Source organism: Strix uralensis, chromosome 16 (assembly GCF_047716275.1).
Source record: "Strix uralensis isolate ZFMK-TIS-50842 chromosome 16, bStrUra1, whole genome shotgun sequence".
In the NCBI taxonomy this organism is placed as follows: Eukaryota; Metazoa; Chordata; class Aves; order Strigiformes; family Strigidae; genus Strix; species Strix uralensis.
Genome location: NC_133987.1, coordinates 2,524,358 through 2,541,684, shown reverse-complemented (window position 1 = coordinate 2,541,684; position 17,327 = coordinate 2,524,358). Strand labels below are relative to the sequence as shown.

The window sequence follows — 17,327 nt, the reverse complement described above, 5'->3', positions numbered from 1 at the left end:
GCTGTGCCGACGCAGCTTGCACCCCTGGGGCTTGGCTCCCTTCCTCCTTGGTCCAACGTGCAAGTGTGCACAGATCTCTGCTCCTCTGTGCCATGCACCTGCAAGGGTGGGCTCCAAGGAGGAGGAAGAGGAAGAAGAATTTAATGATCTGGGGAAGTTTGGCACTGCTCTGGCTTGGCCCGGCCCTCATGACTACAACCTGTCGGCAGGGCCAGGGTGAGCTGCTGAGACATGCTCTGGAGGGGCTGCTCGCCAGGAGAACCCATCTCTGCTTTCCTGGGGGTCAGATACAGGTTGGGTGAAAGATGAAGCCTGTTTTCCAAAGAACCAGGTTTACATTTACATTTCAGCCCCTAGGAAAACACTGAGGTTTCCCCTCCTGGATCCCAGACGTGAAGGTGGATGAGCAACCAGAGAAGAGCATTCAGCCTCTGGTAGGATGAGCTGGTGGAGTGTAGGTGCCCACCTGCTCGCAGGAGCTGTCCTGGCATGGCGTTCTGGTGGGTTTGGGCTGGCGTCTGAGCAAGGCTGTGGTGTCAGGATGCCCAAGGGAGCTGGTGAAACATGGGACCTCTTCCTGGGTAGGTCCATGGTGTCTCCAGTGGGGGGACCTGCTTGGAGAACACCATGAGCCCCTCCAGCTCCCAGGTGGGGGTTGAGCTGCTCTGCTGGGGGGTGGGCAGGGCTTCATTTCTGTTCCCTGGATTACCTCAGTGTACCTCACGTGCATAGCCATGTTTCCCTTCTCCTTCCCACCTGAATGGTCCAAAACCACTTTTCTCTAGTTTTCAGCATGTTTTTCACCTTCCATTGGCCTCAAAGCCCAACTTGGATGAGTGTCAATGCCCTGTGTGCATGCACAGGGTCAGCGCTGTTTCCAGGCAAGTGTGATAGCTGGTTCAGGCTCCTGCTTCAGAGCTGGGCTGGGATGAGCTAGCCGCTGAAGAATGAACATGTTAGAGCCATTGGCATCCTCCCCTGGCTGGGTCGGGTCTGTGGGGAATCACCCGCCCCCTCCTTGGAGCCTTTGTAGTTGAGGCAGAAGGAGGCAGGATCACGACAGCGAGAGGCTGGGGCTGGCATGTGCAGAAATGCTGGCGGCTCACGCATCCCGCTATGGTCCACCAGTGCTTCAGCTTTGCGAAAATGCCATCCTCTGAGAGACAGGCCCTTTTCTGATTCCCAGTGGCATGTGCCCTCCTCCCTCCTTTCCTCAAACCAGGCCTTTCCAACTCTTCATCCGGGCAGGCAGTGCTGCTGCCTGGACCTGACTCTTCCCCTGCCACCAGACTTTGTTCTGCCCTGTGATCTCTGTGCCTTAATCACCCCCGTACTTCAGCACTCAGGCAGGGATCTGCTCTCCAGCAAGGCTGGCCTTTGGCAGTGCAAAGCTGCGCTGAGCTGGGTGGCCTGGAGCTCCATCCCAGGTGTGAGCTGCTTTGCAGCCCTGCCACATTGAAGGCAGGAGTTATCACTGTGATTTTTGTCTGAGCAATCCCGTTCATCTGGCCTGAAATGCAGGTCTTAGGATTTAAGGGTTCATCTGGCCTCAAATTCATGTTCTGGGGAGACTCAGGGCTGTATTAACCCAGGGTCCTGGCAGTGCCCAGAGGGGTACGGTGCTGGGGACAGGTCATGGTGGCAGGCAGAATGAGTGCTGGAGCCTGCAGAGGGGAGATGGTGTCTGCAGGGGAGGAGGCAGCACTCCCACAGCCCTTTGGTTTCTTGTCCAAGCCCGTGCCAGAGGCAGGGGGGTGGAGGGAGACAGGACTGCATGGCATGCCAGGCCTTGGGGTGCTCCAGGTAGGTCAGCCCTTGCTCAGAGGGATGCTGCTAGGTGGGGTGGGGGGGTGACATCTCTTTCCTCTTCCTTCCAAACAACTCTCTCACATCCCAGGCTCTGAATTTTATTCCCCTTCCAACAGTCAGGCATCGGCTCCCAATTACTCATAAATGCAGCATGTTGCAGATACGTGGAGCTCGATGAACGGCTGCGCCTGTGAGCACGATCCACCAGGATCCAGGGGCAAGAAGCCGGGATGGAGGGAAGATGGGCTGTGCAGCCTCAGTCCCCCCAACCCTGTCCTGCCCTGGAGGCCAAGCACCTACTGCCCGTGCCCACAACCCCCTGGAATCTGCCCAGCCCAGCTTGGGAACCTGGCCCGGGGATGCTGCGGCTGCTGGGGCAGGCGCTGAGGTCCCAGCAGGTGACCAGGCGTGGATGGCAGGTTTGCAGCATAGACCGTTGTCAGCAATGGCCCACAATTTTGTTTTGCAGAATCCTCTTCTCGCATGGAAAAATAACTCATCCCTCAGTTTTTATCTCTTTTGTTTGTGTGGGCATTGATTACGCTGGGAGTTACTGAGCCAGATTTTATTGGAATGACTTAGAAAGCTGCCACCTGCAAGCAGCCACTTGTCTTTGGGGATTATTTTGGTGTAGTTTCTAAATAATTGCATGAGGCTTCTTCAGCCTTGCTAATAACTTTGTTCTCCCAGAGACACTGCCTAAAAAAGATGAGCTGAGATTATGCTTGGCAATATTTAGGAGAGGAAAAAGTACAACAGGATTGATGTCTGCTGGCATGAATAAATAAATAATACAATACCTCTGCCTTAGACCCTTCGTGAGCATCCTTGTTTCCAACCCTGTTATTTCCCCAGCTTGGCTGAATTTTGGAATTTAGAGCGGTCCTTTAAATCAGTGTCATCTTTTCTGTCTGCAGTATGTTGTGCTAATTCTTATCAGGGACCAGCAAGGCTGGCTCTGGAGATGAGCTGTCCTAGGGAAGCCTGCCTGGTAGCTTATATACATTGTGTAACTTGGGCTTCTTAAATATATGATTTAAATAACTTGCAAAATAGTTTACTTAGTGCCTGAAATGTGAAATAAAGACAATAATTTCAGGCACTCATGTTGGCCCCGATTCTCACAGATTTGCAAGGACTTTGTGAAAAGCATAGTTTGTGTTTTAAATAAAGAGACAAGCCCACAAATGTCTGACATTTTGTACAAAATCTAGGATGTGAAAGAAGCCTGTTTTGTAGCACCGAAGGGAGCCGGGTTGTTGCGTGCATGTCCCAGTGATTGCCCTGCCCTGGTGAGGAGGGTTGGGAAGGGCAGCACTGGGAATGCCACTGGTCCACTGGTTTTGATGCCAGTGGGCAAGCCCTGTGAATGGCCCAGATGCAGCTGGGTGTTGCTCTACTACTTTGGGAGGCTGCATTTTCACAACCCTGCAAAGGTGCTTTCTGAGAACCTGGGCCTGGGTCCTTATGGCTAATAAATCCACTTTGGCCTCTCAGTTCATCTTGTTTTAGTGTAAAAGCACTGGGGAAGTTGGTGTCCTGTTGCCCTCCCTTTCCCTTGTAGCATTTCTAAGGTGTTCCTGCGATGCTGTGCTTTCAGCGTTGATGTTGCAAGAGCAGAAGAGCTCTGAGCATCGCACGGAGAGGTCCTTTTATCAAAACAAGGGCAGTGCAAACCTGGCTCAGGTATTCTTGTATGGGGAGAGGCAGAGGATAGCAGTGGCAATGACCTCGAGACAACAATTTCTTAATCATATTGGCAGGCAATCCCCGCTTCTTGGCAAGCTGCATCCTGGCACACAGGAGCTGTGGGCTTGGCGTCAGCGTCCCCTTCTGCTGCTGCCTCTGCTCGGGTGGTTGTTTCTTCTGTAGAGGAAAGAGATTAAAGACAGTCCCCGGCCACATCCAAAAGCGCAGGCGCTCAGAGGGCATGCACCCGGGGGAGTGAGGCATTGCAGGCACTGCCAGGCTCTGAGAACATCATCTAGGACAGCATCCTGGTGTCCCACCTTCCTCTCCCGGCCCTGGTGGCAGCAGGAGCGTGAACGCTGGAGGGATGGAGGAGGTAGCCTGGCAGCTTTTCGGTAGCTGCCTTACCCGGTACCACGTGCCAGGGTGTCAGGGTCTACTCCTGCCCCTCCAGATGCCCCCGTGCTGCCGGTCCCCACGGTCACTCGCCTCCATGTCTTGGGAGGAAAGGGTGGAAATGGGCACAAGGCTCAATTGAAGTATTTGCTTTAAAAATACACGCTGATAAAAATGACTCTCTCCATTATTTCATTAAGGGATTTAAAATGTGCTTCCTAAACCCTGAGTCATCAATGAAATGAGCAAGCGAGAAGCAGCGCAGCGGGTCCGGCTGGAGGGTGACTCACACTGCGGGGGGGCTTGGGGCTTGCAGGGGACTCTTTGAACTGGGGGATGCTCCACTCCCTCCTCCCTCCAGGGATGGCCAGGGTCTCCCCAGCATCCTGAGCAGCCGCAGGTCTCTGGGAGACTGTGGGGCTACCAGATTTATTCTGGGACCCGAGCTATCACACTGCAGCCGTGCCTCTCTGGAGACCCCAGCTATGCCTCGATGCACAGGAGCCACCAGCAGACAACTCTTCTGGAACCCTGTAGAGCAACCAACAACAGTGCATGCGTTCAAGCTGGCATTTGATTTTTTATTGTATACCTGCCTAGTTAAAAGCCTCCAGATCCCCTATCAGATCAGGAGGAATTGATCTTTCCTCCCAGAAAATACCAGGTCACCTTTTGCTCATTTTTGGGAGCTCTCTGCCTCTTTCAGTCCCTGGGGACAGGCAGGAGAAGAGAAGCCAGACCCACCTCCCTGTAAGGCCAGAACTGTCTCCTCTGTGCCAGCCTCAATGGTTTATCTAGTTGGCTTTTTTCAAAACCCTTAGAAACACTGCTCTATCCCTCCCACTGGAGTTGGTTCAAACTCTGTTCAAGCTCAGTGCCAGGATGTTTCACCTAAGAGTCAGGCTGTGTGTCCCCTTTACCTCACTTGGCTTCCTTATGTCCTGTCCTTCCCTTGATCACTTTTTCATAATCTTCCCCTCTTGTGGGTGCTGGCTGAGACCATGGTACCTGGTGCAGTGGGACAGAGGTGGTGACTCGTGGCACTGTTGCAGCCCACGCCGCTCCCTCGGGGGAGATGTTTCAGCTGCTGCCCCTTCATGCACCATGTTACAGCAGGCAGCACCCATGCTCAGTCCTGCCTGCAGCCTCCCATCACCAATTCCCTAAGTGCTTTCTCATTAATATCTTCAAGCCATCGGTGAAGGCCAGCTCCCCTGCTTGGGAGGATCTTCCCAGGTGCTTCTCTGAGCTCTCTCAGTGCTCCTGGCTGGTTGTACCAGGTTGTTGTGATGTCCCTGCCCTTGGCAAAATGCCTTGGGCGTTTTGTTTTTACTACAGCAACATCTTATGGTGAACTGCTGCACATAGTCAGGCCAGCGTCAAGGTGCCCTGTGGTCTCTTAGGGAATCGCTGTCTTCTCGCCTCCTTCCTCCTGCTGATGGCTCTGCGCTGATTTACTTGCAGTTTTCAAAGTGTCTTTGGTTTATCCTTTACCTGGTTTATTAACTGCCTTGGTGGATGGTCCCTGTCCGTGGCTCCTGTTGTGACACCACGTGTGCCTGCGCTCACTTCTTCCACTTTTTCATGAGGATCTTGCTTAGAGAGAGTCAAAAACTTGTCTTTGCCTTAGGTCTTGCTGCTGGCCCTGACCACCTTCTCCTGCACAGGCATCATGTCTGCCAGCCTCCAGCAACGTCTCCTCCATTCACTGGTGATTCTTGTGGCCAAGTTTCTTTCCTGCCACTCTCCTGGACCCCTCTGGATCCACAGCCACCTTGGTTTTGTGCGTGCTTGGGAGAAAGAAAGGCAGAGTCGTGGGATGGACCTGTGGGACTTCACCTGACCACTGGGCGAGGTCCCTTTCTTTTCTGGGAAGGAGGCAAAGGGCTGTGCAGGGGCAGTGTGGGGAAACTGAGGCATGGAGAGGGAAGAAATGTCTGAAGGCCATTGGAGTGGTGGTAGAGCCAGGAGCTGATCCATGGCTCCTGGACTTGCTCCAGGCCCAATTCCCTGAACACATTGCTGGAATTCTGCTTTTCCTCCTCATTTGCTATTTCTTAATCAGCTTTAAAATCAGCTATTTTGGCTAATCATTGCTGCAATCACTCCACTTTTTTTTTTTTCTCTCTGTGAAGTTAGTACCCCATTGTTTTATTCCAGATATCTTCAGAAAACCTTTTCTGTGACTCTTAAAAAATAATTACTTGATAAACTCAAGGTAACCCCTTCTCTTAACGTGCTTGTGTAGCTCATCCTACCAGCGGTTTGTGGCGCACACGGGCTGGTGAGCCGCGGAGCGTGTGGCAGGGTGGGCAGGCTGCTGTGCCCGTGGTGCCGCTCACCTGCAGCCATGGCACGGTGTGGGCACAGAGCACGCGGCTTCGCTGGAGCTTCTCCACCTCCTGTTCTGCAAGAGCTGAACTTGAAGGTGATAACCTTTCTTTTCTCCAAGTTTCCACATGGTTTTCCCTCATTAGGGATTGATTTCAGAAATCTTCACTTCCATCCTAGCAAAACACAAGTGGAGGTTAATGCTTATGATACCCATGACTGTGTGAAAGGGCTACTGCAGATTTTGTCGTCTCCTGTGCTTGGAATATTGATGATAGTGATAGTCCCCCCAGTGTTTTAGAAAGGTAGAAAAGTGTCAGCATCGTTTCCTGCTGCTATCAGTTATCAGAAAGGTCAGGTACTGTCTGGAGCTGGCTATGGGGTTGATGGGAGCTTTTTCCCATGGACCTCAGCTGAGGCTGGGTGGAGGATCTGACTGCGGGGGATGCAGGTTTCCCCTGTATTGTTTCAATAGTGTTGAGAAAGCTGTTTGCAAGTGGTTTCTCCTTAAATATCAGCAGTTCTGTGTGATCCCTGCTAGCACAGATAGCAGAAGGAACTGAATTTGTCATGGCTTGTGAATCTCATTGCAACCAATCCATAGTTTGGGTACCAGCACCTTGGGTTTTAGGTGTCAAGTTTAAAGAAGTAAGGAAATACTTATGGGAATGCTGTGCCTGAGGGAATGGAGGTATTCCCAGATGTGCTGTGGGCTTGGAGGACAGGTCCCATCACTCAGGGCATTTGCTCTGTGCAGTTAGCTGTGCTCGTTTTTTTGCTATTTCAGGAATGTACAGAGTGGTTGAGGAGATCTGGGGATCTCCTGGAGATCACCCAGTCCAACCCCCTGCTCAAGGCAGGGTCATGTACACTGGGTTCTCCTGGACACCCAGGGCCATGTCCAGTTGGGTTTTGAATGTCTTTTGGAAGGCTGGAGATTCCACCACCTCTCTGTGCCAGTGTTGGGTTACCCCATTCTGGTGTCTGGCCACTGATCCTGTAGCTTCTTGCTGCTGTCGTGTCAGAGGAGGGGAAGCAGCGGGTAGAGCCAAAGGGTGCTGCCATCTCTGGCTGGTGGGGATCGCTCAGAGCTTTTGCACGCCAACATGGGAATCGGCGTGTGGACAGATGAGATCTTCCCACCCCAAAGGGCTGCTCCTTGTGCGCTCCCAGCTCTGCCCCAAGGCAGAGCTCAAGCATGTGCCCATGAGATGTGCAGGAGGGTGACACACACCCAGACCCATGTATCCCACGCTGAAGGTTTAGTTGCAGCCTCCCTGTGCCGGCGTCTGACCAACACCTCTGTGCTGTGGAGAGAGTCAGCCACCACCGAACAACGGCCCCATCTTGCTGGCTTGGCCAGAGCAACCTTTTCGGGGGAAGTTTTGGTGACTTTGGATCCCTGCCTGCTTAAAAGCTGGGGCCCTCCTCTCCCCACTTGCTTTTCAGTCCCAGGGTAGGAGCACCAGACAGCTTTGACCAGTGAGGAGGAGCACCAGTGGAGAGTGCCAGCAGAGCTCCTGCGCCCCTGATTAGCATTCGGCCCCGCTGCTCCTGCTGCTTTGGCGTTCGTGCTCGCCATTGCCTGGCAACCACGGAGCAAAACTACAACAGCAGCCCCAGAGCCCCAGTGTGCTTCCCGCGAGTGTTGGTGCACGCCAGCACACGTCTGCTGCCCAAACCGGGACAGGGACGGGGCAGGTGGTGGGGCCACCCCGCGCTGCTGCCCACTGTCCCCCATCCTGGAAAGGTGCAAGGGCGAGGACCATCCCCAGGACGAGGAGGAGGAGAGGGCTCTGACAGTGTGACGGCTTTGCTGACGCCCAGGTTTGGTGGGTCTGTCTGTCTGTCTGCCCCGGCGCTGCCCCCTGCGAGCAGCATGCTGTATCAGGCACAGCCTGCCCTTCGGTGTCCCTTGGTGGCGGGGGGCCCGCTGCTCTCAGCAAGAGCGTGCCATGAGCTGGGGCCTTGGAGCAGGGCAGGGGGCCAGCCTCCACCACGGCTGCCTACAAGACAAGGGCTGCTGGGGGAGAGACTTGGGCATATGTGGGTGTATACGGCCCCATCAGACAGCAGGGCAAGGCACGACAGTGCATGCATGCTCTCTGTGCGTGTCATGCCCATGCCCTGCCTTGCACCCGAAGCAAGGTCTGTGGGATGCCTGTGGCCCCAAGGCTCCCTGTGGGGAGGCTCAGCCTGGCTGGGGTCTCCCAGGGGACCCCAGCACTCCGGCAGCCCATGTTAGCATGCTGTCAGGCTTTTATCAGACCGTGCTGTCGGTGGAGTTGGCGGTGCATGGGAACCTGAGTGTGCATCGGGCCGTCTCTGCTCCCCAAGCTTGCACGTGCTTGGGGTCTGATGCTGTTTTCCTTGGCAGAAGAATTTCATGGTCCTGCCCCCAGGGAGTGACTGTGGGCCCTGGGCTCAGTCCCCTGCCCTGCTGGAGGGTCTCTGCAGGCAGTGGTGGCTCAGTCCCTCTGCCAACCCTGTACTTTGTCCACTTTCCAGCTGGGCAGACTTGAGAGGACACAAGTCACCTCCTGACACAAGGTGCCATGTTTCTGCAAGTGTTGGGAGAGACAGACGTGCTTGAATACATTGGGTTCAGACCTACTGCATCCCCACACCTCTGCTTTGACTCTATTTTTACATCCTTGGCTGCTGTGGCTCTGTCTACAGTGTGTTCAGTGGCTGAAGATCCTAGCTGCCTGCCCTGTCCAGCCAGCCCACAAATACCCACCGGGCAGCAAAAAGCATAGGTGCATGCCTTTCCCTGCTCGCCACACATCTTCATCAATGATACTTGCTTGGCAAAGTGTTAAAGGAATACATTTGTGTCTTTTGTGTCTTGCAGAGCCTGGGGTCAGCGGACAAGAAGGACTTTTACCAGCCAAAGTAAGTGCCAGTAGCTGTGGTGAGTAATTGCATGGAAATTCCCGGTTGGTCCATATTATCGAGCAGCTCTGTGGCTTGCTAAGATTAGAAATTTCAGTGTACAAGAATAGCTGCTGCAATTACACAAGTGAGGATAACAGTGGCAGGGCTGTCAATCATTTTGGCTTCAGGGCATATGCAAATCATTAAATCGGGTCAGAAGGAATCACGACAGCTTGACTGAGCCTGAGGGACAGAGCCGGGACCTGGTGGCCAGGAGTGGGGGATGCAGGGATGACCTTTCCCACCTCGGGCTCCCTCTGCTCCGGGTTTGCACAGCTGAGCTGCTTTGGAGAATTGAAGGGTTTAGTTCTGTGTTGCAACGAGCTGATCTTGAAGCACATCTTCCTCAGCCCATGCTTTGACGTTGATGCCTGTCATCTTCCATCCGTTGTGTTTTGTAAAGCGTGGTGAGCCACAGGGGTGAAAGGAAAGGGAGAGGCTCTCTAGAGCCACCATATTCATGAACATGAACAAAGGATCTGCAAATCACCCTGCTAACATAAGCAGTTGGTTACTTAGTGCGTGCCCTTGGCCATGGCTCTGAGCTGGCTGCGACAGTCCACAGGCGAGTGAGCGAGAGCAGAGCACTTATAGCTGTCAACCTCGAGACCCGTATTAAAATGCAAGCGGAACTTGCACTCGCAGGCCAGTTATGTTGTTGCACCCAGCATTTGGAGAGCCTCGCCGCAGCATGGCACCTTTGAGGCAGGAGGGTTGTCTCTTTGCTGGAAGGATGTGTCTGACAGTGTCATTACTTGGATAATGGCAAAGTCTAAAAAAATCCTTGCTGAGAGGTTTGGTTCTGGCCCTGACCACTAAGCAGCTGTGTATTGTGTTGCATGTGGGACCTTGCGTTGCTCCTGCTTTGTTTAGGGAAGTGAACATCTTTATGTTACCACCTGTATTCTTCTGAAAAAAACACCATAGGTGGTTTTGAAGTTGTGGGACAGTGCTCTGACATGCAGGATTGTCAGAGGAGTATGGGTTTGGAAGATTCAGAAGGAACTGAGTTGAGGAAATTTCTCCTCCAAAACTCACTGTGCTCCTGCACTTCCTCTTTCCTTGCTGCTTTCCAAAACTTTCCTGCAGAGCTGCTTCCCAGTGGTGTCTGAGCAGGCAGTGAGCACCGAGGCAGCATCCGCAGTCCAAGTTACTCTTAGCATCAGAGGAGGCATGTCCAAGGCGCCCCAGGGATGGCAGACTGTGTCACTGAGCGCCTTACAGACCTGCCTGCTCGCTCTCTGTGGTGGGGAGTGCAAGTGTCGGGTGCGTGTGTGTTCTTCAGTTATCTGCTGGTTCCTCTTCCTTTATGCCACCAAAAGTTTTTAAAACTCAGTGCTAGTCTCCTAGGTCTGCACTGAAAAGTCTAATTTCAGGGAGCTCCTCTGTCTGCTCACCCCAAGGCAGTGCTGATCATTGGCTTTCCAAGACACTTGGCAGCTGAAGACTTGAAAATACAGCCAGAGCCATTTCCCAGGCTGTTTAATCCCGCATGGCTTTCTGGGAGATCAGAGGGATATCCCAGGAGGTTATGGAGTCATCGTGAATGCAACAACAAAATGAACACACATTTGGCAAAGGACTTATAATCATGCTTTTGTGACCTCTACCAAGGTCAACCAAGATTTTGGTGCTTCCTATTGTAGTGCACTGTGTGCTTATGTAGAGTGTGTGTTTTGACAAGCAGACTTAAAGAAGATCGAAGCATCTCTAGTGTCCCTATTCCAGCTGAAGCTTTTGTGAGACTTTAAGTAAGAGATTTGGAAGAAATACGTCAAGAGCTCTTACTCTTTGGTTTTCATGCAGGGCGGTTTTGGTGTTAGGCAGCAACAATTATGGTGCTACTTGTATAGCTCATCTCATCTGAGAAACGAGGGGTGTTTCTCTACCTTAAGTGGGAGAACGTGGGCTGCCCATCTCACTGAAGTTGCAGACCTGTTGGGTCAGAGTGGTGGGTGCTGGTGAAAAAGGTCTCGTAGATACAGGGTGTCTTGTCAGTGCTGTGTTGTTCCTCTGTGCCACGAGGCTACAGGACCTCCATGGTTTGGCCAAGCAACTTGTGATATCAGCTGTGACTTGGCTAATCATAATAGTGTGACTTAGGTTAATGCCCATCCTATTTACATTCCTCAGTGGCTGTTCTGGGGTTGCGACTGGTAGAGTTTGTGGCTGTGATGTTGCCCAGGTACCACTTCCCCCATCCGATCTGGCTTTTTGACCCACTGGCTGATGCCGGCACTGTTGCTGTTGCAGTCAGGCCTGCTCTCGCTGCCGCAGCCTGTCTGCAAGGCTGGGCCAGGTGCTTTACAGAGGCCCTCAGCCTCTGGCAGGACTGGACCTGGCCTTTCTCAGCAGAGAAGTATCGCTGGCAGCTGCCAGAGGTCTGGTGAACCTGCCAAGGGCTCAGGAGAAGTCAGCACTTCTGCAGCAGCTCCAGAGACGTGTTCTGCGAGCCCTGGGCAAGGCAGCAGTGAGCAGCCAAAGCATGGGGAGCAGCTGGTTCCCAGAGCTGAGCTGAGCCATGATGGTTCGAGAATACATCTGTGCAGTGAGGCTGGTGATCTGGGAGAAGTCTGGCAGCAGATGGCTGGCACTACAGCCCCCGTGTGCCAGAGCAAACTTGACTGTGCCTCTGCTTTTCCTTTTCTGCACTTCAGAGGCAGCAGTTCATCCTGCCGACCAAACCCTCTGCGCTGTGGGAGCAGGGTCAGAGCATTCCTGCTCTTGGGTTGGTGGTTTGGGGCTCTCACAGCAGATGTAGGTTATAGAAAAAAAAGGAAAGAGACACATGCCAGAAATCTGAGCAAACGGTTTTATCACCGCTTGTCCTGGGAGTGAATCTTGCTCCACTCCTGCCATGTTCAGAAGCTTTCTCTGATCAGATATCCTCCTCTTCCCTGGACATCAGGTACTCCTGAGTTTCAGGTTACAGCTGAGTTTCCTTCTGTTACCCCGACTCCTTTCCTTCCTTTGTCGTGTCTTCCCTTCAGAATGGAAATCCTGTTACTACATTCCCTCACCCTATAGTTAGTATTGGTCTATCTCAGCCAGCAGTAGAGTGTTTCCTAAGAGCCTGGAGTAGTCCAGTGCTCATCAAGGGTATGGAGAGGTCTACCCTCACCCACCAACCTTTGATGGCCTTTACCCTCTTCCCCTCTGCCCAGTCTCTCCGAGAGGTTTTAAGGTACAGATCTCCTGCTGGGTTGCCCCAAATGTAGTGTGGCAAGCACACAGGAAAGTGTAGTGAAGCTGGACCTCCACTGCAGGAAGACAGAGGTGCCCAGGATGGAGCCACCAGAGCTGAAATGATGTTGCTGCCTGCTCTGGGGGAGGCACTTTTACTTCCGAGGGTTTCAGTGAGGGTGCTCATGGATGTTCCTGCAAGAGTTGGCCCATGTCAGGAGTTGTGACTCCTGGCTTTTAGTGTGTCTGGGGGGTACTGTTCTCTTTCCATGTTAAATGGAAGGATGCAGCCTGAGTCAAAAAGGCTGAAGCATTAATCTTAAAAAAAGTTACATCGCTTGACAGTGGAATGGGCTAGAGACCACCTTAGAAAGAACAGGGACACAAAGAGATCCCATAGCTGAAATACCTGAGAGAGGAGCCTGGCATGTTGGGAATGGCCACGAGTCCAGCAGTGAGCCAACATCTGCACAGGTTTCCTCACTTACACTGACTGCTCCAGCCATCCCATGCGAACAGGTACAGATGCCTTCCGGTGTTTCTAAGGCAGCTTGTTCAAATGTCAGACAATATATCCTGACCTAGTAATTCTCATGTGATACAGGTTGGGCACATACCTCCCCCACTGCAACCCTGTCTGCAGCCCTGCTCCATCTGGGATCTGGCCAGCATTTGTAGGGATCAGGGAAGAAACACCTTGTGGGCTGAGTCCAGCCCCTGAGCTGCTTGCTCCTTTGTCACCCTGATTTTGGAAGATGCTTATACAGCTGTAATGTTGGTAGAATATCTGGGTTTCCAGAGGTGCTTCCAAATTTCTGACAGAGGGCCCTTGACTGCTTTGTCAAGGCAGTTTCTTGAGCAAGGACCTGGTGGCTAAAGACTCAGGGACATCATGCTCAGAGACAGGAATAGGCTCTCCTAGGACAGGCGTTTTTGCTTAATAACTCTCCTGGCAGGGCTGATTGGAAGTGTCTTGACAGGAACTGAGAAAGGCTGGTGTGTTTGCTAATTCTCCCTGGCATATATTTGCTCTTCAGTGTCAGGCACCGACTGGAACTCAGTTTCTTCGCACCCAGAAAGAAATTTTGGTAGTTAATAACAATCATAAAACCCCTAGCAAATGTAGACTGAAATACCTGGATTTAATTAAAGTGTCACTGGTTTGCTGCAGGAGCTGCTTGCGCTCCCTCCCTGTGCTGTCTCCTCTGCTGAGAGCAGTGCTCATCTGTCAAGAGAGTCGTCACTTGGGAGCAGTTAATATTTGCCAGGCACTTTGAGGTGTCAAGAGAGACACTGCTGTAGCGACACAAAATGCTCTCCATTGATCTGCTTGTTCAGTCCCTTGGGACGATGTGACCATGCTGAAGAGACCTGATGTCTCAGAGCCCATTCTTGCTGCAGCAGAATCCCACAGTCCTTTTATACAGGCACCTCATGGCTCTGTCTCCATTTCAGATTAAAGACTGCCGCCCGCCTTCTGTGCTTAAGCCTCAGACATGTAAACACATAAGGAACCTTTGAAACCACCTTACATAAAGCAGCAGCTCATGTTTGTTTTGCCTTGCAGTCTTCATTACGCCAAGATGTCTCTGCAGCTAATTCGTTGTCACCCTGCTCTTAAAGCAGAACATTTCATCTCTTAGACTAAAACCTTTCTGTGCCAGCACTTAGATGAAAGTGAGCGTTTTGTTGCTGAATCATTATCTTGTAAAACTGTAGTGTTTTTAAGGATGTAGAAATCAGTATTTACATCTTGGAAGCATTAAGGGCCATCATAATAAGTTAGATGTGTTCCTAAACTGGGTGTTCATTTTATTGCCTCCTTAACTCAGACATTATTGTTATAGTAATGATGATAATGACACACATATATGCTCCATTTGACTTTTTTTGCAGTGGCTGAGAGTCATTCAGCTGGGATGCTCTTCGAGTAGCTCAACTTCACCTGCAAAGTGCCAAGGAGTGGGAGGAGGAAGCACAGGGAAAGGGGGGAGTAAGAGACAATGCGGATGATATAAGGAGAGTAGTGGGGTAGGAGAAGCAATGCCAAGGCCCCCTTTCTGTTCTGAAGCCATGGGACACTCAATGCTGCAAGAAACTGCCCCCAAACCATCTTCACAGGGTTGAAGAATGCTTCTTCTGGCTTTGGTTGTAGGAAAGGATGAAGCACTGTCACCAGCATCTCTGGTGGCAGTGGGATGGCAGAGCAGTGAGGGGTCTGTGGGGTGGGTGCCCCTTGGATGAGGGCAGTTTGGCAGCTGAAGGGGAGTGGACCCCTCCAAAAGTGACCACGAGCATGGATGGACTTCTAGCTTCCAACCCCAAATCCTGGCTAAGCCAGTTTTCTGAAGAGTTGGGGAGTTAACTCCTCCACACACAATATAATTAAGTAAAGATTACGATGCTGGTCAGGGTATCCTAGCAGCAGTGCCTGAGCCATTGAAACTTTACAGCAAGTTTAAAAAATATTTCCCCTGGGGTTTGGCCAGTGGATTCAGAGCCTGGGTTCCAGGCAGGTGGAGGGGCTTAAAGCCTCTCTGAGTGCTGGGAAAGGAAGGGAGTCCTAAAAGGTACTTTGGAGAAATGTCGTGGTTCAACAAATGCCAATCAGGGGATGGAGAGCAGAGCCAGCCCAGAGGAGATGGGGAGCAGAGGGTTAGCAGAAATGGGTATGAGTGGTGAGAGGTAGCTCATGGCGTGGCAGAGAGTTGTCTTGGATGTTTGCAGCAGACGCAGGAGACCAGCTGGTACTCCAGCCTCTAGAGAGTTCTGCAGCTTTCCTTCTGGCCTTCAAAAGGTGTCCCCTGCCCTGTGGTGTGCTGATCTTTTAAGCTAAGGTGAGCCAGTCTCTTCCAGTAATGCCCTGAGCCCAGAAAGGCTTCTGGAGACTTGGCTGCTCTGGGGAGGGGTTTCTGCCCTGGGGGGGCTGGTGCTGCTCTTTGCCCTGATGCAGTTTGGAGGACAGTGGGTGCTGTGGTGTGCCAGGCAGGGGCTGTGCAGTGCCTTCAGCCCTGTCAGCTCCCTGAGGGGTGCAGGGGTGCCACTTCAGAGCCTTGCCATGGAGCAGGAGGACAGTCTATGTCTCCAGCCTCTTGGGAGTGGTTTTGTCCCCCCAAGAACATTTGCTGTGCTGCTGGGAGTGCCGGCTGCGGCCTCCTCTTCGCTCTGTGGCTGTGGAGGGAATGTGACACATCCCTGATGGGGTGTGGTGCTGTCAGAGATCAGTTGGAAGCTCAGAGATCGAGGAGGCAATAGCCCTGCTGATTCACCCTGTGGCGTCTGGGCTATCTGCCCAGGCTAATAGCACTATTTGCTTTTGAAGCTGGGAAAGTTGGTGCCAATCTGTGCCCAGTGAAGTGAGTGGGGCCCCATGCTAAGGGTCTGGCTGTCCTGCTGCTGACCCCCTCTCCAGGCAGCCCGGGAGAGCAACACCGGTTATGTGCCTGATAGGTCCTGCTGAAGACCACTGTTTTTGTAAAGTATGAATGAATACAACTCTTATTCATTTTCTTTTTTATTCATTTTCTTTTTTATACAACTCTTATTGCTCACCCTGGGCCCCTACCCCTGCTGGGGCTGCAGAACCATGGTGGGGTGCTCTACACCCAGATTTATGAGGTGCCCTGGATGGCACCAGGACCCTCAATACTCAGGGTTAAGTATCTTGGCCCGAGGGAGGTCAGGGCAAGGAACTACTTGGTTTCAGCAGTCCCTCGAGCCCAGAGGACAGGAGGAGGAGTTGTTGGGGCTGGTTGAACCCATGCTGCCCTGCTGTGGGTGCCCAGGCAAGAGGACCACTGGACCACCCCCTTGCTTGCTCTCTCGCTGGGAACAGCCCTCTCGGACCTGGTGGTAGAACAAAGTTTTGGTTTTCATTGTTTCTGTGCAGCTTTTAATGTGTTAAGTGAGGTTGTGATGTAGGCTCTTACTGTGCCGGTTGTCATAGAAACTTTAAGGGCTTTTTTCTCTTATCCCCCCAGCCCCTTTCTTTAAACCAAAGCAGGGTTGGGTTTTTTTCCCCCCTGTAATTCCAGTTCCAGTCCAATTAAAAATCTGCCTGGCCTTGATTCCGTCTCCAGCACTGCCACACAAGGACTTGGTGTCTTTATGTTGTGCTTCCTTTTGTCCCAACCAAAGTGTGCATGTTCCTGCAAACCAGACACTTTCCTGGTAGCGCTGGGTGGGCTTCTGTCCCCATGGAGCCCCCACCACTAGGGTTGGGACTGGTTCTCAGCTCGTGTCCCTTTGTGGTGCCTCCAGGTGGGAGAATGCCCCGTTCACCATGGGGTACCTCTCCTTGCTGCTTCTTCTGAAACCAGGGAGCTGAGTGGGGCATGGCCGTTTGATGCCCAGCTGTGGGGCCGGACCTTTGGTGGAGACACTGAAATGGCATCTGCCTGCCCCCCTGGTCTGAACCCAGGGCTGCCTTCCCCTCTCATGGGATGGGAGGACGATGCTGCCAGCTCAGAGCTGAGACCAGCACAGAAGCCACCTATGCACCAGCTGCAGCCCTTCCGCATTTGCTACGCTCTGCATTAATCATGAAAAGGGAATCGAGCGTAGGAAGATGGGCATTTTTTAACAAAATAACCAAGGCTGTGTTCTCCCCTAAGCAAGAGAGCAAACTGTTTGCTGCAGTGAGTCAACACAGAGATGCTTTTGGCATGGGAGGTAACGCTCCCACCCACAGCAGCCGTCGGTCCCACAGCTGGGTACCAAGAGGGAGAAGTGGGTCGAGGTGTTTCCCAAGCTGCTTGGCCAACACTCTCTGCTGGCGTTTCTCCAAGAGCAGTGAGAGATCCTTTCCTGCGTGCTTTGCTCCTGGTGAGAGACTTGACGGGAACTCCTCACAGCTAGCCAGGCTTCTAGCTCTGAACCTCGCCTTTGAGGAGCTAACACCCATCTTTGCTGCTCAGTGCCTCGTCAGCTCCTCATTGCTCCAAGGCCAGTGCTATCTCCCGAGCCACCCGTCTTCCCTGCGG

At 52.5% G+C, this 17,327-nt stretch overlaps 1 protein-coding gene across 4 annotated transcripts in view; it reads left to right on the top strand.

Annotated features, from left to right (window-relative positions):
- Positions 1-17,327, top strand: part of LOC141950754 (ankyrin repeat and fibronectin type-III domain-containing protein 1-like) — a 261,302-nt gene that overhangs the window by 176,048 nt on the left and 67,927 nt on the right. For all 4 annotated transcript variants that reach the window (XM_074886019.1, XM_074886022.1, XM_074886018.1 and 1 more), the window contains one exon: positions 9,080-9,120. In XM_074886019.1, the coding sequence (XP_074742120.1) occupies positions 9,080-9,120 (41 nt within the window). The remainder of the gene's footprint in view (positions 1-9,079; positions 9,121-17,327) is intronic.